General features: G+C 39.0%; 1 protein-coding gene across 2 annotated transcripts in view; it reads right to left on the reverse strand.

Moving 5' to 3' along the window:
* Positions 1-6,138: 6,138 nt before the first annotated feature.
* The window catches only part of COL5A1 (collagen type V alpha 1 chain), a 315,926-nt gene continuing 297,888 nt past the window's right edge, over positions 6,139-24,176 (reverse strand). For both annotated transcript variants that reach the window (XM_069069226.1, XM_069069225.1), the window contains exons 65-66: positions 17,157-17,390; positions 6,139-9,141 (exon numbers count right to left, since the gene is read on the reverse strand). In XM_069069226.1, the coding sequence (XP_068925327.1) occupies positions 8,995-9,141; positions 17,157-17,390 (381 nt within the window). In that variant the 3' untranslated portion in view covers positions 6,139-8,994. The remainder of the gene's footprint in view (positions 9,142-17,156; positions 17,391-24,176) is intronic.

Raw genomic sequence — 24,176 nt, forward strand, 5'->3', positions numbered from 1 at the left:
AACAAAGTCAAAGCGCCTACATCAAAAGCCTCCAATAAATATGTGAATTTCTCACAGACCGTGGAAGGGCTCAAAAGGGATTTTGAAAATCAAGAAAAAGAAGTAGAGGAAAATTTGGGAAGAGAAATGAGAGTGATGCAAGAAAATCATGAAAACTAATGAACAGCTTGCTAAAGGAGACCCAAAAAGTACTGAAGAAAATAACACCTTAAAAAATGGACTAGCACAAATGGCAAAAGATGTCAAAAAAAAAAAAAGATGTTCAAAAGTCAGTGAGGAGAAGAATGCCCTAAAAAGCAGAATTGGCCAAATGGAAAAGGCAGTCCAAAAGTTCACTGAAGAAAAGAATTCCTTCAAAATTAGAATGGAGCAAATGAAAGCTAAATGACTTTGTGAAAAATCAAGGAATTATTAAACAGAACCAAAAGAATGAAAAAAAAATAGGAGACAAGGTGAAATATCTTATTTGAAAAACTACTGGCCTAGAAAATAGATCCAGGAGATATAATTTTTAAAAAAGAGCCTCGACATCATCTTTCAAGAAATTGTCAATTTATCAGTTATCAAATTATCAATTATTAATATGCTCTGATATTCTAGAACCAGAGGGTAAAACAGAAATTATAACAATCCACCAATCACTTCTTGAAAAGGATCCCAAAAGGAAAACTCATAGGAATATTGTATTACTATCCAGAGTTCCATGGTCAAGGAGAAAATATTATAAGCAGCCAGAAAGAAACAATTTGAGTGTCATGGAGATACAATCAGGATAACACAAAACCTAGTAGTTTCTACATTAAGGGATCAAAGGGCTTGGGATATGATATTCTGGAGGTTAGAGGGACTAGGATTAAAACCCAGCAAAAATGAGTATAATACTTCAGGGGAAAATACAGATATTCAATGAAATAGAGAACTTTCAAACATTCTTGCTGAAAATATGAGAGCTGAAAAGAAAATTTGACTTTCAAATATAAGAATCAAGAGAATCATGAAAAGGTAAACAGGAAAGAGAAATCATAAGGGACTTATTAAAGTTGAACTGTTTACATTCCTACATGGAAAGATTATATTTATAACTCATGAGACCATTCTCAGTCTTAGGGTAGTTGGAGGAAATAGATAGGTAGATAGATGACAGATAGATAGATAGATGATAGATAGATAGATAGATAGATAGATAGATAGATAGATAGATAGATGGCACAGGGTGAGTTGAATATGAAGGGATGATGTCTAAAAAAATAAAAATAAGGGGTGAGAGGAATATATTGGGAGAAAGAGAAAGGGAGAGATACAATGGGGTAAATTATCTCACATAAAAGAGGCAAGAAAAAGATTTCACAATGGAGGAGAAGAGGGGGAGGGGGAGAGGCAACGAGTGAACTTTACTGTCATTGGATTTGACATAAGGAGAGAATAACATACGAACTCAATTGGGTTTCTTACCCTACAGGAAAGTAAGGAGGAAGGGGATAAGGGGGAAGGAGTGGTAGAAGGGATGACAGATTGGGGGAGGGAGTAGTCAGAAGCAAACACTTTTGAAAAAGGTCAGGGTCAAAGGAGAAAATAGAGTAACTGGGGGGTGGGAAGGGATGGAAGGAAATATACTTAGTCTTTCACAACATGACTATTATGGAAGTGTTTTGGATAACTACACATATATAACTTATACTGAATTGCTTTGTCTTCTCAATGAGGGTGGGTGGAGAGGGAAGAAGGTAGAGAATTTGTAACTCAAAGTTAAAAAAAAAACAAATGTAAAAAACATTGTTTTTACATGCAACTGGGAAATAAGATATGCAGGAAATGGGATAGAGAAATCTATCTTGCCCTACAAGAAAATAAGGGGGAAGGGGATAATGGGGGGGGGCATGATAGAAGAGAGGGCAGACTGGGGGAAGGGGTAATCAGAATGCACACCAGCTTGGGGTGGAGGGAGGGGAAAGATGGGGAGAAAATTTAGAACTGAAAATCTTGTAGAAATGAATGTTGAAAATGAAAAATAAAGCAATTCATTTTTTTAAATAAACTGAGAAAATTATTTTAAAAAATTACACCTTCAAAAAAAGACCCCTACAACAACAATTTTATACACAGTACCAAATGGTCTAATGGGAAAAGAGGTACAAAAACTCATTGAAGAAAATAAATCCTTAAAAATTAGAATTCAGAAAGTAGAAGCTAATGACTCCAGAAGACTTCAAGAAATAATAAAACAAAATCAAAAGAATGAAAAAATAGAAGAAAAATTGAAGTATCTCATTGGAAAAACTACTAAATTAGAAAACAGATTGAGGAGAGATAATTTAAAAATTGTTGAACTCCTTGAAAGCCATGATCAAAGAAAGAACCTAGACATCATATTTCAAGAAATCATCAAGGAAAACTGTTCTCATATCTTAAATCCAGAGGGTAAAATAGAAATGGAAAGAATCCTCCCATTACCTCCTGAAAGATATCCTCACATAAAAACTCCATGAAATATTATAATAAAATTCCAGAACTCCTAGGTCAAAGAGAAAATACATTAGGCAACCAGAAAGAAACAAGTCAAATATCACTGAGCCACAGTTAGGACAACACAAGATTTAGCAGCTTCTACATTAAAGGAGAGGAGGGTTTGGAATATTATATTCCAGAAGGGCAAAAGAACTACAATTAGAAGAAAAAAATGCCTGCCCAGAAAAACTGAGCATAATCCTTCAGGAAAAAAAATTGGATATTTAATGAATCGAGGACTTTTAAACAGTTCTGATGAAAAGACCAGAGCTGAATAGAAAATTTGACTTTCAAATATAAGACTCAAAAGAAGCATAAAAAGGTAAGAAGAAAAGAGAAATCATAAGGGTTTCAATAAGGTTAACCTGTTTGTATTCCTACATGGGAAAATGATGCTTGCAACTCCCAAAAAACCTTTTTTATTATTAGGGAAGTTAGAAAGCACAAGTATGAGTTGAATATGATGAGATAATTATCTAAAAATAAAATTAAGGGGTGAGAATGAAGAATGCACTGGGAGAAGGGGAAAGGAAGAGGGAGAATGGAGTAAAATACCTGACATAAAAGAGGTCTAAAAGATTTTACAGTGCTGGAGAAGAGCAGAGGGGAGCATGCGAATCTTACTCTCATTGGAATTGGCTCAAAGAGGAAATAACATACACTTTCAGGTGTATGTAGAAGTCTATCTTACCACACAAGAAAGTAGGATGGGAAGGGCATAAGAGAAGGGTGGGACTGATAGAAGGGAAGGCAGATTGGGGGAGGTAAAAGCCACAAGCAAAACACTTTAGGGAATGGACAGGGTGAAAGGAAACAGAGTAGGATAAACAGGGGGAAATAAGATGGAGGGAAATACATAGCTGGTCATCATTACTATGAAAAAAAAATATAGCTATTGCTCTGATAAAGACCTTTTTTCACAAATATATAGAAAAGTGGGGCAAATTTATAGAAATAAGAGCTATTCATCAATTGATAACTGACCAAAGGATATGAACAGGCAGTTTTCAGCAAAGTAACTGAAGCTATCTATAGCCATATGAAAAAAAAAATTGTTCTAAATCACTATTGATCAGAGAAGTGCAAATTAAAATAACTCTGAGCTACCATCACACACCTAACAGATTAGCTAATATGACAGAAAAGGAAAATGACAAATGTTTGAGGGACTGTGAGAAAATTGAGACATTAATGCACTATTGGTGAAGTTGAATGCTGATTCAACCATTCTGGAGAACAATTTGGAACTATGCTCCAAGGGCTACAAAACCATGCATATGATTTAACCAAGAAATACCACTATTAGGTCTGTATCCCAAAGGGATATTTTAAAAATAAAATGATCTATGTGTACAAAAATATTTATAGCAGCTCTTTAAGTGGTGACAAAGAATTGGAAATTCAGGGGATGTCTATCAATTGAGGAATAGATGAATAAGTTGTGTATGATTTTGATAAAATGCTGTGTTATAAGAAATGACAAGCAGGATGCTCTCAGAAAAAAGCCTGGAAAGACTTGTATGAACTGATACAAAGTGAAATGAGTAGAATCAGGAGAATTTTATACACAGTACCAGCAATATTGTATGATGACTTACTGTGCATACCTTACCTATTCCCAGCAATACAATGATCCAAGACAATTCTTAAGCACTTATGATGAAAGGTGCTGGTGGAGCTAATTGAAGTTACTTTTTTTTACTTTGTTTTTCTTCTTGTTGTTTTTGTCTGTATTTTTTTCACAGTTTGACTTATATGGAAATATGTTTTGCATGACTACGCATGTTTATCCAATATCAGATTTCTTGCCTTTTCAATCTAGGGGGGAGGAGGGTGAGAATTTGGAATTCAAAATTGGAAAAAAAAATCTAAAGTTGTTTTTAGATGTAATCAGGAAAGATAAAATTTAAAATAAAATAAATGATAAGGGAAGTGTTTCAGAAAAACATGGTAATATCTATAGGAACTGATACAAAGTGAAGTGAGCAGAACTAGGAGGTCATTGTGAATAGCAGTAGTAATATTGCAATGATGATTAACTGTGAAAGACAGCTAATCTGATTAACACCATGATCCAAGATAATTTCAAAGGGCTCATGGTGAAAAAATGCTATGCACCTCTAGAGAGACCTCTGAATACAAGTTGAAGTATAATTTCCTCACTTTATTTTTCTGTTTTTTTTAAATATGGATAATATGGAAATATGTTTTGTATGATTTCACATGTATAACTGATATGCTGTTTACCTTCTCAGTGGGTGGGGGGGAGGGAGGGAGGAATTTGGAATTCAAAATTTAAAAATAAAAGAATGTCAAAAATAAGTAATAAAAATTTTAAAATGCAGCTAAAATACGTACTTGCCACTTCCTTAGTGCTCTCTGCATGATCTTAGGCATGTCACTTAACCATCAAAGCCTCAGTTTCCTCATCTGTAAAATAAGGGAAGTGGACTAGATGGCTACTGAGACCCCTTTCAGCTCAATTGTCTTATGATCCCCACATATGGTGATTTTATTTTACTTCCTGCCTAGAATGTCTTCTTTTCTCCTTCTCTCTAAACACATTCTAGTCATTCTTTTAGGATTTTTTTTTTAATACCATAACTCATGCTGGCCTCTCCTTCTCCTGGCCTTCCATTGCACATAGTCTGCACCGAAAAAAAATGGCTCAAAGATATCCAATCTCATCTGATTCTTTAATTGTTTTGCACATTTGTAGCTAGACTCTAATTTCCTGGAGAGCAGAAACTATGTGTTCCTTCAACATTCCCAACCTTTCCCCAGCACTAAACAGAGAATTGGGAGCATAGTACACATTCAAGAAACACTAGCTTAATTGACAGAAGCAAAATCCATACTCACCAGACCCTCTGTTTCTGGTCTAGAGTCTTCCAAACTCAAAAAGAGAATAAGTTAAGAGATCATTTGACTTAACATCATACTGGAAGGGAACCTTGAAAATCATCTGGCCCCACTACCCTTCTTTTACAAATGCAGAAACGGGCTTACAACAATGAAATGATTTACCAAAGTCACACAGCAAAATCAGTGACTCAGGATTCGAATCAATTCGAAATTGGCTTCCGTTCTGAGTTTTCCCCACTATAATCCTATGACTTGACTAATCCTTTTAATTTTCAAAATTTCTCCCATGACTATATTAGCAAAGCTTCCCAATAGCAATATGGTCTATGATCTTTTCAGCTGTGCCAACTACATTGCAGTGAAGAGTTCCATGACATATTTCAGCATCTGAGGGAGACAAGCTTTTAACTTAAATTAGATGCTAAGTAAACTGGAGATTTGTCTCATTCCAACATCTCTCTATAGAGTACAGTGCCCAGTGCACAGTAAGTGCCTAATAAATGCTTATTAATTGATTTACTGTTTAAAAGAAACAAATTCATCATCTGTAGCTAAGTCAATATCTACTTTCTTTAAAGGGGAGGCGTTGTTTCTGAAATTTAAAAAAAAAGTTGTCTCTCTATAGAGTTTGTCTTACTTGTCTCTCTTTAATAAAGTTCATTATTTTGGGAAATTCTAGACTATCTCAGAGTCTGTTGGCACATCAATAGATGCAGGGTAAGAGGGTGTAATCAGGCTCCAACATACTTAAGAAGACATCCACATCACTTTGGTTAAGGTGGAAACAGGAAACTTGATTTATTGAAAAAAAAACTATTACATTTTATTCCCTTGTTACACAGGTTTAAAATATTTAAAAATACCCCTTCCCTGGGCATTACAGTTGAACTTTATGACATGTTTTCTGGGCTCTGGGGAAATGCACAATACGTCATTTGAAAGTATATTTCAAAGGGCTTTATGCATTAGCATCTCTTCCATAGTTTTTTCTTTTCTTCCTTTTAATCAGCATCTATTCAAGTCATATATATTAGGGCAAAAAATAAAATTACACAAAAAGAATTTCTGCAAATATAAGAAGTAATTTTATTGCCATATACTGTAGCTAAAGTGGTCTTGGGGGGGGAGTAAGGGACATGGGACAAGTTTGGACTTCATTACAAATTACAATAGTTTGAAGGCATCAACAGGGGGAGAAAAAAAATACAAAGAAATTAAAAGGACAAAACTCCTTTGATGAGAAATTATCACAGAATCACATGACCTAGATGAAAATCACATGGAATGAACGCAACCATTCTCTATGGCTTTTCTCTCTTGAGGAGATGAATTTGTGATCTTTTGATTGTTTGCTACCTCTTGGAATATGACTGCAGACCAATCCAGGAGCTAGACTTTTCTTTGGCATGAACATATATTTTTGCTTTATTGGAGGGGATTCATGTGCCCCCCTCAAAGAATCTGCTGTAATTTCCTAAGCTAGTACCATTTCCCAAGTTGGGGTGAGTAGGCACGATGGGAGGCACCAAGGCAAAGCACCATAACAGTCAGTATCCCAGCCTTCTGTGGCAAACTCAGCTACCATCCCAGTGGAACACCCTGGGGACCCTTGGACTCTCTCCCCTAGAACCAACTCAAGTTTCCCTTTTCACAATTGGAAAGGACATCATGTGCAGGTAACTTTTCACAGTAAATGATCCCCTTTCCTTCCTGACTCCTGGAGCCCATCTTTACCTGCTCTTTCCAACTCAAACTCGGGCCCCTACCCCACAAGGAGGGACAAGCCACATCCATACATACATGGAGGGAGTGTTTCCACTGCAGAGACCCCTGGGAAGGAATCTGCAGAAGAATGTGTCCGTGGCTTTTGCAGATGGAAATTCAAAATGCTTACGTGGAAAGAAGGCTGTGTGAACGCAGGGCTTCTGGCAGCCATGCTAGGAATTATGAAGCTAATTGCACATTTCTCTGTCTAAGCTGTTTTTAAGGCAGCCCAGCTGAGACAGCTCACATGATAACTGGACAGATCCATCTTCATTTCAGTACAATGAACAAACATAAATTAGCACCACAAACATTCAGGAACTGAATACAATCTGGGATAATTACAACCAGAGAACATGTATGAATAGTCTTTTCTTTTTTTTCCAAACCAAGTAAGTACACAAAATACTTTCTACATGGGAATGATAAGCTACCAATAAGACAATAAGAGACAGACAGAGAGGGAGTGTGGGCATGGGGAGAGTGCTTTCCACATACTGAATGGGTGTGAAGGTGACATGAATTTATATTAAGGTCCAGGGCATGAGGCACAGGCTATACAGGCAATTGCCAATGCACAGAAAGTAGGGAGAATGCATCATGACTGGGCACCCCCAGTGTTGTGTTAAGGAGTTCTTAAGATAGCACCACAAAAGAAATGTTTAAAAAAAAGCACCAATTTTCACTTATCATTTATAGAAAACAAGATTTCCCTGCCATATACATTCTCCCATCAGGATCTATAGGAAGAAAAAGAAAATGTGTGGTTTTTTTTTTTTTCGGAAAAAAATTGCAAATTAATTTAAACTTGCCTATGAAGGGAAACATGCATAGAAAAGGCAGAATCAGAAATTGGGTTCCTCTTTAATTGTTGCTTTTTTCCATTTAAAAAGCAGAGTTGATGAAATGTCTCTGGGAACAGTGGCACCAACATGTTTGTTTTGTTTTTCCATGGGCAGCCCTCTCTAGCATGAATTCTTGCTTACTTGTATACTTTTCCCTTCTGTGGCAATTTCTCAGCTGAGGGTTCCCATTGCTAATTAGTAATGGAGAGCAAGAACAGCATTCAGATGAGTTGTCCCTGTTTCTAAAGTTTCCCATTGGAATTGTGGTTTCATCTGCATGCATAGTGAGAAGCCAGGAATACTTAACATTTATAATAATCTACAATACAAATATTTACTTACAAACTTACAAAAATATAAGCACCTTTAGTACATGGGAAAGGTATGCACAGAACGACATTTAGCAATCATCTTTGGGGGGATTTTTTTTTTTTTAATAAATGGAGGTACTAACAATTGTGGGAATGACCTTTACAAAATTTGCTTCAGAACATTTTTTTGAAGGTCAAGTGAATAGCACATTTTCAAGTTTCTTTTGTTATTTCTAAAAACAAAACATGGTCCATAAATACCGATTGGTTGCAAGCTGTGATAAGAAAAATCTTTGCCCCATTTTTTTCCTTTTTCTTTTTGCCATGATATGTTGGAGGGGATGAATGGTGAAGTCCACAGAGAAACTGAAGAAACAAGCATTTGGTGGGTTGTTGTACAGTACTTGGCTTTTGATTGGCTGCCTGCCACGGATGATTCATCTAGGTCATGTGATTCGGTTCCTGGTGGGGGAGGGGTTCTCTCTTCATTCTCTCTCTTGGTTTTAGATTCAACACAGTGAGTGCAATGGCACAGTTGAATTCAGGTGGATTGGAAGGGGTTGGGGTGAACTTAAAAAAGAGACCATTTGCTGTCCAGTATCAGAACGTGCGTGAAACACGCAAAAAAAAACAAAACAAAACAAAAAAAAAATGGTGAAATGAGGTTACGAGGTTGCTCATTTGGAGACTAGTTTTGGGGGCTCTTAACCCATGAAGCAAGCTGGTCCCACTTCAAATCCAAATTTCTGTGAGGCTTCACCGAAGTCATTAAACATAATGTCCACGATAGGCACTTGTTCCACTTTGGGGGAGTTGACTTCAAGAACAGTTTTCTGGTAGCCTTTCTTTGTCTAAAATTACATGGATAGAAGAAAGGGAGAAAGAGACAGAAAGACTGATTAAAAAGAAAAATCCCAATTCCTTGGAGATTAGTGCAATCATAAACTATAGTCAGCTTCCAGTGAAATGTATGTGGGGTAACACGCTAACTAGATAACCTTAACATAGTAGACTAATACAAATGGTTTGCTGCTGTTCAGTCATGTCTGACTCTTTGTGACCCCATTTGGTGTCTTCTTGGCAAAGACATTGTAGTGGTTTGCCATTTACTTCTCCAGCTCATTTTATAGGTGAGGAGACTAGGGGAAAACAGGGTTAAGTGACTTGCCCGGGGTCACACAGTTAGTAAGTGTCTGAGGCTGGATTTGAATTCATGAAGATGAGGCTTCCTGATTCCAGGCCCAGCACTTTATCCAGTGTGCCAGCTAGATATCCTAAATGGATTGCTAGGGCAAATCAAACTTGGACACCAGGAGACAAATTCTATTAAGGATCATGGTCTAGTCATGATAGCAACTGGATAGAATTAAGTGTGGCTACCTAACTTCCCTGTGGTCTAGCAGGCTAGAATCCATTCATGTGTGGGGACCATAGAACGTAGGACCATGGAGCTGGAGGGGGACCTTAGAGAGCATAAGCTCAGCATCCTTACAGTACAGATGTGGAAACAAGGCTCAAAAAGAGGCAAAGTGCCTTGTCCCAAGGTCACACAGAATTACTTTTAGGACTGAGACCTAGGTCTTCTGAATTCTAGTCAATATAATAGTATTTCCACTAAATGGTAATAATAACCTACTTAATAACTTACAAGCTTACAAAAATATAAGCACCTTTAGTACATGGGAAAGGTATGCACAGAACAACATTTAGCAATCATCTTTGGGGGGATATTTTTAAATAAATGGAGGCACTAACAATTGTGGGAATGACCTTTACAAAATTTACTTCAGAACATTTTTTGAACATTTAATAACAGCTAATATTCTTATAGTCCTTTGAAGCTTTTGAAATTTCTTTTACAAACATAGCCTCATCTTAGTTTCACAATAACCCTGTGGGGCAAGCACCATCATTATTATTACCCCCATTTTACAGATTAGGAAACTGAGACTCTGAGAGGTGACTCTGTGACTACATATAAACGGGATTTGGACCCAGGTATTCTCGTTTTCATATCTAGCATGTTATCTACTATGTCGCATTGCTTCTTCAAATCAATAGAAAGGCCAGTGAACTCAGTCTAATTTTAGGCAGACAGCATGAGTATTTTCTAAACCTCGAAACTTCAGGGAAACTTGGGGAAAGCATAGTAGACCTAGTGGATATGTCTGGAGGATATCTTGGGAGGGTAGAGATTATTCTAAGTGACCTCAAGGTCCCTTCCAACTTCGAAGGCCATAGTTTTAATATAGGCTTTGCTATGGAAAAATATAGACCTGGATCTCCTTATTCCAACCTTTTGGGCTAAGACAGGGAATGAGGAATTCACAGTGATTCCAATGAAGTCCCCTTGCATCCCTAAGGAAGAGGCAGAAGTTGCCAAACAGATATTTGCAATTTCATCTGAATTTATGGGCTGCGTGCCTATGATTACTAAAGTGCTTTGAGAGGACATATTTAAAGTTTGATAGAATCCTCAAGGGCTCTGACTGTTTTACTGGGCTGGCTGGTCACCCCGTTATTTCAGAAACATAAATAACTATTATGGTAGCAACAATGTTCCCCCTGGGGCATGCAAAACTGCACAAACAAGTAAATTTATGTGATATAGCTTTTCAGCCCATCACACCCCATGATTTGTTTCTCTCCAAAGGACTGGGAACATCCCAGCAACTGTGCCCATCAGTGGTTAACACATCCAAATAATGGCCCAGGAATTAGAACCTCAATTCCTTTGGTATTTGCTATTATAATAGGAATCAATCCAAGTCTCTTAGGTCACAGTGGGTGTTCTAGCCTGACATGTGCCTCCTGCATTTCTTTGGAAATTCTCATCCCCATATCCAGAATGCTCTCCCTCCTTCTCAGCTTCCTTTAAGATTCAGCTTAAACATCACTTTCTTCAGGAGGCCTTTCCTATTCCTCCCACCTTCTACTCCCTTCCTTCAATCTACTTTCTATATGTATCTTGTACATACCTAAACCCCGAGGGCTGGGGTCATTTAAAATTTTTCTTTCCTTTTTTTTTTTTTGGTATTACCATCATTATGCCTCACTTATGTTAATTGCTCTAGAGGGGACCAGGAGGAAGAGGCAGATTTCATTAACATAAGAGCTAGTTGGTCAGTCAGGAATCATTTGGCCATTTGTAGTGGAGTAAGGGGCATAGTGGGGCAAGGGGCTAGCAGTATCAGAAAATGAAGCTAATGATGGTATGAAGTTAGATTGCATATTGCCTATATAGAGGACTCAAACCTTAAAATGTCTTCTTTTTAGATCTGGTCATTGCTGGCTACCAGTGAATATTACATGTTGGGGCTGTTCACAAATGAAACAGAAAAAGCCAATGCCTGGGCTTACTGGATCTGAAGAGAAAGGGTGAGAGCAGAAAGGAATGGACTCATGATAGAGAGAGAATGAGGGAAGTCAGAGCATCTGTATTCAAATCCCACTCCTGTCTCTTACCACTTCAAAACACTTAACCCCCTTGAGTCTCAGTTTCCTAAAATGTAATACATAGAATTTCTGGATTCCCTTCCACCTCTGACTCTATGAACTTAGGATCCTTCAAATTCCACACCAAGCAGAAGAGCCCTTACTGAATATTATACAGGAGAGAAGTTTAGTACCAAAGAGAAACCACCCTACTTCATCCAGTGGGAAGAAAATGAGTGGAACTTATTCCTCTGAGAGGAAGGATGGGTTGGGATTATAAAAAGATTTGGGATAAATTACTGGAAGAGAAGTTCATGGTGAGTTATTATGCAAAGTAAGGGTGTTTGGGGACATCTCTAGCCCATAATTAAATATCAGGAAGGGTGGCTGTGGTCTTCCCCAAATGGGGTCCTTTGAGGCCCTCCCCAGAGATAGGGTCCTCTTAGTCTTGTAAGCCTAGGGAAGAGCTGTAACTAGCAATTTTGAAAACCAGGGCAATTCAACTGACAGTAGGAAACATAGGTGTGGGGAAGACCATAGAATAGTTCCTATGGTGGGGGAGAAAGCAGCAGCATTGATTTAGGGGTCTTCCTCTCTCCCAATTGACCAGTGTTCTTTTATCTAATCTAATGACCTTTGCTCAGTCTTCATACCAACAGTCTTCCTGATACCACTGACCCCCTTCTCTTCCAAATATTCTTTTCTCTCTGGGTTTTTGTTCTCCTGGTTCTCTTCCCCTCCATCCTGTCATTCCTTTACAGTCAGTCTCCCTGGAACTCACTCAGCCTTAGTGCTCCCCAAGATTCTATGCTGCACACTCTGCTCTTTTCTCTCTACAATTTTCTTGGTGATCTCTTCAGCCCCTAAAGGTTCAATGATCATCTTTCTGCTTATGATTTCCAAATCTATATGTCCAGCCCTAGTTTCCCTCCTGAGCTCTAGTCCCAAATCACCAAAAACCAACATTTCAAATTAGATGTCTCATAGACACCTCAAACTCAGCACATCCAAAACAGGACTCTATCTCTCTTGTCTCAGACAAGAGTTCTGGTCAAGTCATTAACCTTTGGCAGCTTTGGTTTCCCAATCTATAAAATGGACATAATAGTAGCACCCACCTCCTAGGGTTGCTGTGAGGATCAAATGAAATAATGTATGAATAGGACTTTGAAAACCTTGAAGTTCTACATAAGTGGGAGCTATTAGTGTTTTTCCTTAGCTCTTCATTCTCATTCACCTAATATCGAATAAACTGTCCAATTTTAATGTTTCTCTCTCTATAATACTTCTAGTTTATGTCCCCTTCTCTCCATTCACACAGCTACCATCTTAGCTTGACCCCTCCATACCTCTTGGCCTGGACTATTGCAATGGCCTCTTAGCGAGCCTTCCTCTCTCAAGTCTCTAATCTATTCTCCTTGTTGGCAGCATAGCTGCCAACACAATTTTTTTAAAGTGTGTCCCCTTTCCTCTGACTATAAATTCCAGTAGCTCCAAAATACCTCACAGATCAAATATGAACTCATTTTGGCATTTAAAGATCTTCACAACCTGGCCTCTCTTTGTCTTTTTTTTTCTTTCACTTTTTGGAGGGGGGAGGCAAGGCAGTTGGGGTTAAGTGACTTGCCCAAGGACACACAGCTAGTAAGTATTAAGCTTCTGAGACTGGATTTGAACTCAGGTCCTCCTGACTCCAGGGCCAGTGCTCTATTCACTTTGCCACCTAGCCGCCCCCTTTTTGTCTTTCCAGATGGCTTATTTATTACTCTGTGGCCCAGCCATGCTGGCTTACTTGCTGTTTCTCACCAATTATGTTTCACTGTCCACCTCTGTGTCTTTGCAATGGCTGACCCCCATGTCCAGAATGCTATCCTTCCTCCTCTGCTTCCTTTAAGACTCAGCTTAAGCATCACTTTCTTTGTTGTAAAGAGATAAGATCATTCTTCCCTCTTCCCTGAATTCTGAAAGTTGTATAAGATCATTGATTTTCAAGACCTCTGAGCCTAGGGAGACTCAATACCTTTCATCTCTGCCAGAGGCTCCTGAGTCTAGCTTGGGGTATGGACAAACTGCAGAGCCAGTCTTTCCTATTCTTTTTGGGGAAGGATAGGTGTGGGGAAGATCATAGAGTACTTCCTATTCCTCCCACTTTCTACTCCCTTCCTCTTGAAGATTACCTTCAATCTACTTTGTATATATGCATTTTGTATATATACCTATATACATTCTCTCCCCCATTAAACTGCAAGATCCTCGAGGGCCGGCGTCATTTAAAATTTTTCTTTTCTTTTCTTTTCTTTCCTTTTTTTTTTTTTTTGGTATTACCATCATTTAGTACAGTACCTCACTTACGTCAATTGATTTGTTCTTTTAAAACTAGTCTTGCTAACTCGCTGCCAGGCTCAGTTGTTTCTCCATTGCAGGAGGGCAAGTACTGTCAATGCCCTATAAATTTTGATGCCCTTATATAGCTATAGGTAGCTTAGCCCTAGTTATAGGTCTAAAATTGACAGGAACCTGGTTAGGGTTGCAATTGAATGTGTGATTTACAAAGTTGTGAATTCATCAAGGGTCTGTGTGGTGAGTTGGAAGACTACCCAATGTTTTTACTGCTAAGCTATCTTCATCATCACATTGTATTTGGTAGAGAAAAAAAAGGTAGCTAGGTGAATGGTAGATAAAGAGTTATACCTGGAGTCAGGAAGACATGAGTTTAAATCCTGCCTCAGACACTTAGTTGTGTGAGTCTTGACAAATCCCTTAATATCTTTCCAGCTCAGTTTACTTAACTATAAAATAGGTTTGACAACAGCATGTGTATGATAGACTAATTGTAAGATTCAAATGAGATAACATATAAAGAACTTTGCAAACCTTAGAGCACTATATGAATAATAATAATTTATTATAATATTTAATATAACTAAATTAATATTAACTAAAATTAAATTAATATATCATATTATTATTGTAATAAAAACAATAATAAATACATAATAATAGCTAACATTTATATCATGCTCTAAGGTTTGTGAACTGTTGTATATACCTAACTTCATTTGATCGTGGTAGGTGCTATTATTGTTCCAATTTTATAGATGAGATTTTTATTCCAATTTCACTGAGATTTAAGTGACAGGTTAAATGACTTGCCCATGGTCATGTAGTTAGTAAGTATAAGAGTCAGGATTTGAACTTCAGTCTCCCTGAGTCTGAGTCTTACTCATTGGGCCACCTAACTCCTTAAATGCTAGTTATTAAACTATGAATAAGTTACTATTAATTATTATTATTATTATTATTATGCTAATGATAACTATTAAAAGTACCAAGTCTCCCCTTTGCTTTTCTAGGAAAGCTTGGGAGCTCCAAGCCCTGGCTCTAGCCCTTTGTTCTAACAAAGTGACCTTTTTTATTTCCTCAATTCCCTGTTTTGAATATCAGGGTAGATCTCTTTCAAGCCAATTATTTTATCATGTTTTTAGGTCTAATTATTTTCCTTCCTTGTAGACTGGCTCTGCAGTTTGTCCATACCCCAAGCTAGACTCAGGAGCCTCTGGCAGAAAGGTATTGAGACTCCCTAGGCTCAGAGGTCTTGAAAATCAATGATCTTATACAACTTTCAGAATTCAGGGAAGAGGGAAGAATGATCTTATCTCTTTACCACAATGGTAAGAGAATTAAGGATGCCAAGTGAATTCTCCCCTTTTGCCCACACTTCATTCACTGTCTCCTCAAATTGAATGAAGGGCATAGTTTTATTGGAGCCAATCTGGAGCTCACAGCTTTTGGATACTTACCATATCCTATGACAGGAAGGGCAAGATCCTCTAAACCCTAACATTTAGCTATTCCTTTTGGCTTACATAGAGTCTCTAGAATGACTCCATTCCATGTGCCTCCATAACACAAGCACTACCTTGCAGAGGTGATGAATCAAACCCTAGCACCTATCCACACATCAGCTAGTGAAACAAATTTAGTGGTTTACAGCAGGACCCAGAGGGACATTGTGATTCAGAGATGCATGAAGGAAAGGTCCATCCTTTGTCCTTCTGTCAAAACTTTGCAACTTTGTACATAAACCTGGATTTTAACTCTGATCTCTCTCTCATGGGAATATATGTGCCACCCTATAGATGCGAAAATATGGACCCAAAGCCACTGTGAGTAGGACTTTGAGATGTTTCCCCCGCAGCTGGGTTGGAGTGGGTCCTCTAAACCCTGTCCCCTTTGTGACAAAAGGTATGCATACATATATGTACATGCTGAGTATGTGTGTATATGTGTACACATAAATAGATCTACAAACATGTGTACTCATCATGCATATATGCAATATATACCCACATATATAATATATATATACATTCATATATGTGTGTGTATATATTTATATATGCATGTGTATGTGTATGTGTGAAAGAGAAGAAGACAGAGAGTGAGAGAGGGAGGGAGGGAGACAGAGACAGAGAGAGAAAGAGACAGAGAGAGAGAGAGACAGAGACAGAGAGAGAGACAGAGAGAGAGAGAGACAGAGAGACAGAGAAAGAGAGAGAGAGAGAGAGAGACAGAGAGACAGAGAGAGAGAGAGACAGAGAGACAGAGAGACAGAGAGAGAGACAGAGAGAGAGAGACAGAGAGAGAGAGAGAAAAGCAATGTTGTAGAGTAGGTAGAGAGCTGGCCTTGAAACAAGGAAGCCCTGGGTCCAAATCCTGTCTCTGAAACACACTGGCTGTGCAATTTTTTTAAATGCTTTATTAACTTCTGATTTACATCATTCGTTTCTGCCAGATTTTGAGTTACAAATTTTCTCCTTGTTTTTCCCCTACCCACCGCCCCAAAATAGCAGTCCCACAGGATATTCCCTCCTCCAATCTGCTCTCTCCCATATTTTCTCCCATACCCCTTTTGACTTTTCCACTGGATCTCTATGCCTCAGTGCCTGTATATCTTATTTCTCAATTACATGTAAGATGGTATTAATAATAGTATACACACACATACACACACACACACATATATACATATATATATTTGGATTGAACAAGTTACTAGATCTCTCAGTGCCCTAGGCCAGTGGTGTCAGATTCAAATAGAAACAGGGCTGCTAAATCATATATAAGGATCCCTTCAGGCTGTACAGTGACTTAGAAAGCCACATACTAACATTATCTATGTTCTGTTGTATTTTTATTTATTTTCTTAAATATTTGCCAATTCAATTTTAATCTGGTTCAAGGCTGCGTTTGACACCTCTGTTCTAGGCAATTTATAAGATTAGAATAACAGAGGTAGATTCCTTACCCAGAAATTCCCAAAGAAATCACAGTCCAGTCCATAAAGCTAAACGTTCATTAAGTTGTCTGAATCCTTGACCTTGGCCCCAGGTGTATGGTGTACTGACCATGGTGCCAACGAGATACTTACTGCACAGCCATCCATGAGAGCTCGGATGTAAGGGTTGTTGTCATAGGACATCTCTTCATCATTGGAGCCCAAGAAGCGAATGGCTTTGTCATAGCTGCCCGTGGTGGCATCTTGCCAGGCGACTGACTGGTAGCAGTTGTAAGTGATGTTCTGACGAGCTGAAGCACTGAGGAGCCTGAGGAATGTCATCTGTACCACCCCAACTGGATTCCCCTCTGAGTCCACATAGGAGAGCTAGGGTATTGGAGACAAGGAGGAACAGGAGAAACTAGACAGTGATATAACAATAACAAATGACCCATAAAATCCTGGCATTTCTATATAGTGCTTTATGCTTTCCAAATTGCAGTCCCATTTTTTATATCAGTTGAAATATAGTGTAAAACCAGAATTGAACATCTTTGAACCACATTCACACACCTGCAAGACTTTTTTTTTTAAATGGAACCAAAAGAAGCTGCCTTAGGAATGAACAGGTTCAAAAGGTACTGTCTGCATTTCATCATGGGCTACGTCATATTCCATTCTTGCCCCTCAGTGACATCTGATTCACTTCCTTACTAGATGGTAGCTACCAACAGCAAAGACCCTGTCTTTATTTAAACTCTGTGTCCCGTTCAGTGCTGAACACAGTGCTTTATGCAGAGTAGATAGGGGCTTTATAAATTTTACTAAACATTGTCCAATGAATGAATGAATTCTCAGTGGTCAAAGTCTGAATATCCGAAGTTCAAGGATCAGCTTAAGTCTCACTTATGCTACGAAGCCTTCCTTGACCACCTCATCTTTGCATCATTTCTTCTCTGTATGAATTTCTAAGGATTTGTTGCCTGTAATTTGGCTATCTTACCCTGTTTTTAGGTTGTTTTGCGTATGTGATTCTCATTTTTCCAAAGAGATGATAAGATTTCAAAGACACAGACTATCTTACATTTCCTTTATATTTTTTAGGGGTCATACTTATACTTCTTCTATACTTTTCATAGTCCCTAGCACAGGAATCATGTAACAACAATAACAATTTACATTTTTCTTTAAATCAAGGCTTGCCCTAATTGTCTTTAGAAAATACAAGGAGCAGGCAGTTCTGAAAACTTAACTTAAAGCAACCAGGATGAGGACCTTGGAGAACAAATCTGTCATAATTATGTGAGACCTACAGCTTCAGTAGGGAGTCATTCACCCTAGAGGACGGGGCAAGGGATATCTGGTTCCAGGGGCAGGTTTTGGAGAACATCCTCTCCTACACAAAAGTATCAGCAAATTATGCCCCACACTAGCTAGGCTGAATATTGGATAACTGAAAGCTTTGGTGCCATATCTCAGAGTGGGCATGCTGCCTCATTAGGATGCCATCTTGCATTCAGAAGGCTGCATTTCCATGTTGGAAGACAGGAGAGAGCAGGTGATATGGAACACTGGTAGCTTAGGGTTTTATTTACTGGACCACCAATACTGCCAAGTCTTCAACATTCACACCAAAGGGAAGGAAACAACAGAAAGAATATCCCTGAATGATGGTCAATATCAAAGGTATGCCTATTAGGTTGTGGATTATACTGTGGATTTTCTTGTGTTTTGGTGATAGATTTATCCTAATTGGGTCTTACTTAGGATCACAGCAAAGTGAATTTGCATTCCTTAAGCCCACTCTAACAGCAGGATTGGGAAGGTTCCCAGAAGGGTGAAGTTAGCCTGAGGCTTCATATTTTTAAACAACTTTCAAGATCATAAAATTGATAAGCAAAATTGCTAATCAACAGGTCTTATCTTAATAAGGCAAGAATTGCTTCATGTGTGCCACTGGAAAATGAAGAGAAGAAACCAAAAGTCAATTTAAAACATGAGAAGATGCTCTGTTTCAATGTATCCCTGCCAACAGAGCTGGGTTGAATATATTGGAGCCCCATCTGCAGGGTGACATTTGGGCCTTGGTCCCTTTGGCACATTCTAGGGAAACTGCTTGGGGAGTCAAAGAGTGCTGACATCTGGAGATCTCAGTATCCCTTTGAATATACACAGTGCTCCCTGTACAATCTTTATAACCCCATCTGTATCAAGGAAAAATATTTCTAGTAGGCAGACTCTGGCCTGTCATTCCATTCTTCACAGATGGATGCATATTTTCCCCATCTACAGTTACAGCTGGGTTGCTTGGCATTGAAAAGGGGTTGGTTTACTAAATCTCCTAGGAAAAAATAATCCCAGAGCATGGAGAGATAATAAAAACTCTCTCTAAGTTTTCCCTAAAGAGCCATGCAACAATGGTCAGGGGAGACGCCATCCTCCTTGGCTCCATTAGCAATAGATAGATGAAGCAATTTTCTAATGTAAGGTAGTTGTCATTTAAACAGCTAAATCAAAGACTATTTATTGATGTCTCCGATGTTTTGGGGCACCATTCTGGACACTGTAGAAGGGAGTACAAGGAAATATGAGATACTTAAGGAATTTGTAAACTAGATAAGTATTCAGCATAAACATACATGAAGAGACATCATGAAACAAGGCAGTGAATAAATGCCAAATGGCACTTGGTCAGCATGACAAGGAGTTATGATTTCATAGGTGAAGGAATTCCCTCTACCCATGCTGTTGACAACCTGTCAATATAATTTTGTATTTAAGTCTTAGTTGTCTGAGAGGCAGAGATGTTCACAGGATCATAGATGTAGAGCTTTATGGGGACTCAGGGACAATTTGGTCCAGTCTCATTTTACAGATGAGGAAACAGGCCCAAGGTCATATAGGTAGTAAGTGTTAGGGGCAGAATTTGAACTCAGTGTTCTTTGACTTCAGAACCAGGGCTCTTTCCACTATGTTACAATGTTCACAGGAAGGAGAGATTAGTTCTGCCTGGAGTAGTCAAGGAAGCTTTTTTGAAGAATCTGGAAGCTGAGCGGATTGGGAAGAGCTGTTCAAGTCAAATATCTAATTCATGGTAACACTTGTTTTCTAATTGGGTTGAAACCCTAAAATGGAGTGAAATGTAGCCAAATTTAGGTTGTAATTCTGTTGGTTGAATCAGGAGCTGCTTAATTCCCATGCTGGGGCCATGGTAAGACGATTGAATCCTGATGAGTTAGAAACACAGGTAAAGGCATGGTTCCAGAGTGGAAACCTCCAGAGCAAAGGTCAATGAGGTTTTTTCTAATAAAAGGTCTTTGGCATTAAAACCAAAGGCCAAACTCACAGAGAATCTAATTCTGGGGATATATACTTTATTGGAAAAATTTTCTTTTAAAAATATTTTAGGTCATACAGAGTCAGACCGTTGAAACCAATGCAGATTCACAGAATGTGAGAAGGGGAAGGGACCTCAGAGGCCAAACCTGGAATTCTCTCTATAACCCACCTGATAGCTGGCCATCCAGCTTCTCTTTGAAGACATCTACTAAGAGGGAAACCACAATATCTATCCCACTCTATTACTGGAGCTCCCTAATTGTCAGGAAGTTATACCTGATATTCAATCTAAATTTGCTGTTTTGTAACTTCCATCCAATACTCATTTTATTGCTCCACAGTCAAGTAGATGAAATCTAAGCCTTCCAGATTACGACCCTTGATGACAGTTACCGTTTTCCCTCCAGTCTTCTCATGTCCAGGCTAACATCACTAACTCCTTCAGTTGCTCCCCATATGGTGAGACCTTGAGGGCGGTCACTATCTTGGTGGCCCTCCTTCAGATACCCTTCAAATTATTCATGCTCACCTCGAACACCTGAATGTAACGTCCTGGATGGGATGTGACCAGGGCAGAGTACCACAAGGGTGTATAACCTTTCAAGTTCTGGACACCATAACTTTTCTTAATGGAGCCTAAGCTCCCATCAGCCTTTTCATCTGCCATACCTCATTGTAGACTCACATGGAGCTTACCAAAACTCCCAGATTTTTTCTGATGAATTTCATGCCTCAGAATTTTTCATGGAGAGGAACAGTGCATATTTTGCAAATTGCAAGTAGTTAACAATGTCTAATATATCAGGAAACATGAATGATTCTGGAGGCCATGCCATAGAGAAAATTCTTTTTCTTTTTCCAGAAGGCAATTGCAAAAGTATCTAATCGGCAAGATGGGACCAAGTCTTTTCCCTCCCTAAACAAAAACTGGACATTAAATAAAGATAGGCCAGATCTAGTGGGGAAAAAAGACCAGACCAAATCATGTTGTTTGGGGTTGAAAGACCTGAGTTCAAATTCCAGTTCTGGGTTGTAACCTTTGGTAATTTACTTCATTTATCTGGGCCTTGATTTATTCATCTGTAAAATAGGGGACAAATATGATGATCCCTAGGATCCTTTAAAACTTGAACACAGAGTAATTTTTTTTCAGACCACAAAACATATAAATATCTAATTATTAATGTTACTATTATACTTTCTGAAGATGTGATTGTCTCTTATTTAATTTCACAGCATTTCTCCATTCTATAATTACTTAATTTTAAAAAAATCAAGATGAATTAAAAGTAATTTTTCTTTGAGTGTGTTTTTTTGGGGGGAGTGAGATTTAAGGGAAAATTTTGTGACCCTGTAGACAGTCTTGGTGGGGGTTGCAGATTCATTGCTAGGAATCATTTCCTTCGAGAGCAACACTCCTGTTCCTTCCCTTAATTTGAAAACAAAGCAAGCAAGAGTTCAGTGGTTTCAGTGGTCCCTGCCTGTCTTCATGACCCCAAATGGGTCTAGACAAACCAAGTTCCAGGAATATATAAGAAAAAGAATGGTATACAAACCAGAGATCAGGATCCGGCTGGGTGGTCCTTCTGATAGGAAATATGACTGACTAGGAGAAAGAAAGCATGCCAGAGGGAAGAGATCAGAGGAAAATCACTAGGGCACAGAAGGATCTGAAACAGGAAGCTGCTCCTTTTGGGGCAGTCTGTCAACAGGATAGAATTTTTACGAGACACCATCTTCCTTTCTAGGTTTCATCTCTGTGTGGAAGAGCCACCACAACTCACTGGAAAGAGGTCACTTCCCCAGGTGGAGGAACAGAAGTCCCCAGGTAATTTTAGCTCCACCTGTTATGTCTATGATGGCAAATATAAACTATAATATCCCACAAGGAGTTGCCCTCATTGAATATTCATTCAGGCATCTGTAGGAACTGAGGGGGTGAGGAATAATTTGGAAGCAACTATAAAAGAAGCAGGTATTTTTCTTTGAACTTTTGATCTTGGTCAACTGCCAGCTACCAAAACAAAAGGTCCAAGAAAGCTTTCTCAGGTATTCTGAGTAATGATTGAGAAATGAATAGCCCACCCTCCTCTCCTTTAATGGAATTCTGGAAGGAGAGGACATTGGTGAACACTAGAGACTGTTCTATGATCTGTGGGAACTTGGATGTTGGGGCAACTTCCCCCATACATTTCTGCTGGTTCACTCCCCCTCAGAGCTGTAATGCAGACTTTAAGCATCCCCAAAAGTAGAATAAAGTGCTCCTGGCTGCATGACCCCCTTTGTGGATAGCAGAAAGGGAGCTTGTCATTCCTGGATCTGTAGGGATTTAACATCACACAGAGCTCTACCCTCACTCATCCATCCACCTCACTGTCCCCTCATCCCCATCTCACCTGGGACAAATGCCACCTCCTCTCAAGCTACTACTCTTTATCGAGTGATAATTCATTTCCAGATCCTTCTGTGTTTTGGTGGCTGTTTTCAGAGAAGGGTGCAAAGGAGAGAAAGATCAGAAAGAAAGCAAAAGAGAATGAAGACAGGACAAGTCTGCAGTGCAAAGGCACAAAAATAAAATAACAAGAGGCCTCTCATATTGTGGCAAAGGAGAAAACAAGTCCTGAAGGTGATGGGCGACTGGCTGACATGGTTGGGTCTTTGTTTTGGGCAGGGGGAGCACGAAACAGAGTATGAGATATTAATTATTGGCCAATGAGGTGCTTGGAGGTTAAAAAATGAGACAGCCCATCATGAGCTGATCGATTAAAATGCTGGCTCATAACCAAGCTGTTGGAAATACTCTTTTCCACTGTTCCCATGGAATTCTGTAGAACAAGGGTCAACTGTGTGCATACTCACAAGGAGAGGAATGGGTGCCAGGGCCACAGGTACCTAAGGTGTCTTTTGGGGGTGCAATTTTTTTTATCTCCATGGCTTGGATTCCTGGGCAAGAAACAGTTCCTTAAAGTGGTTCTGAGGGTGGAATGGCAGTCTGAGGAAGTGACCAGAAGGAGAAAGGTTTAGGCTGTGGACACTATTTCTTGACATTTCTCTGTTCTAGAAACTTCATCTATTTCTGCATTGACAATGGGAGCCAAAGAGGGAGAAAGAACCTGTGTGAGTGGCAGTGGCTTGGATTCCATGGCATTTTGCCATGCAGATGAAAGGAATGTGATCATCTGAACTTCAAAGGTAGAGCTTGACCCAGGTGTACAAGGCAGAGAGACAGTCTCTACCAGGTCTACACTGTCCAGAGGATGATCTACATTTATCCAAATAAGATTTTTTTTTCTCCCAGCTGAGTAAAAACTCATTTGCAGGAGCCCACATTTCTTACATATTTCTGAAACCATATCTAAGGCCATAACATAGGCAGTAACCCCAAATAATTTAATCTATTTATAAAGGCAGAGAGATGAATCCTATCCATTATTGTTGAAAGCTTCAGTGGCAATGAGAGCTCAAGGAATAACACTAAAGGTATTTGGGCATAGAAATAGGTCGGGAAGATGAGAGGGGAGTTTTGTCAGGAAGGGTCCCAACAATGGAAGAGGACTACAATGAATTTCATTCTGTCCATAGGCTGGCATAGGATAGAATGAAATCCTCCCACAAAATATTTGAATCTGACGTGCAGGCTGCTAGAGAGCCCCTGTACTTTGGCAGACGCTGAGCCTCGCTCCTGAGCGGTGCCCACTCCCAGCTGCCACTCTGGACTCCCTGAGCTCTGATGAAACTAAATTTAAAACCTGCCTCCCACTTCCAGTCCAGAATTAACTTTAGACTGGCATGGGTTGGGTGGGGATGAGGTGTGGAGGGGACTGGAGAAAGGGA

Source organism: Petaurus breviceps, unplaced genomic scaffold (assembly GCF_028583685.1).
Source record: "Petaurus breviceps papuanus isolate PSGF00001 unplaced genomic scaffold, PetGlider_PUasm1.0 90779, whole genome shotgun sequence".
Lineage (NCBI taxonomy): Eukaryota > Metazoa > Chordata > Mammalia > Diprotodontia > Petauridae > Petaurus > Petaurus breviceps.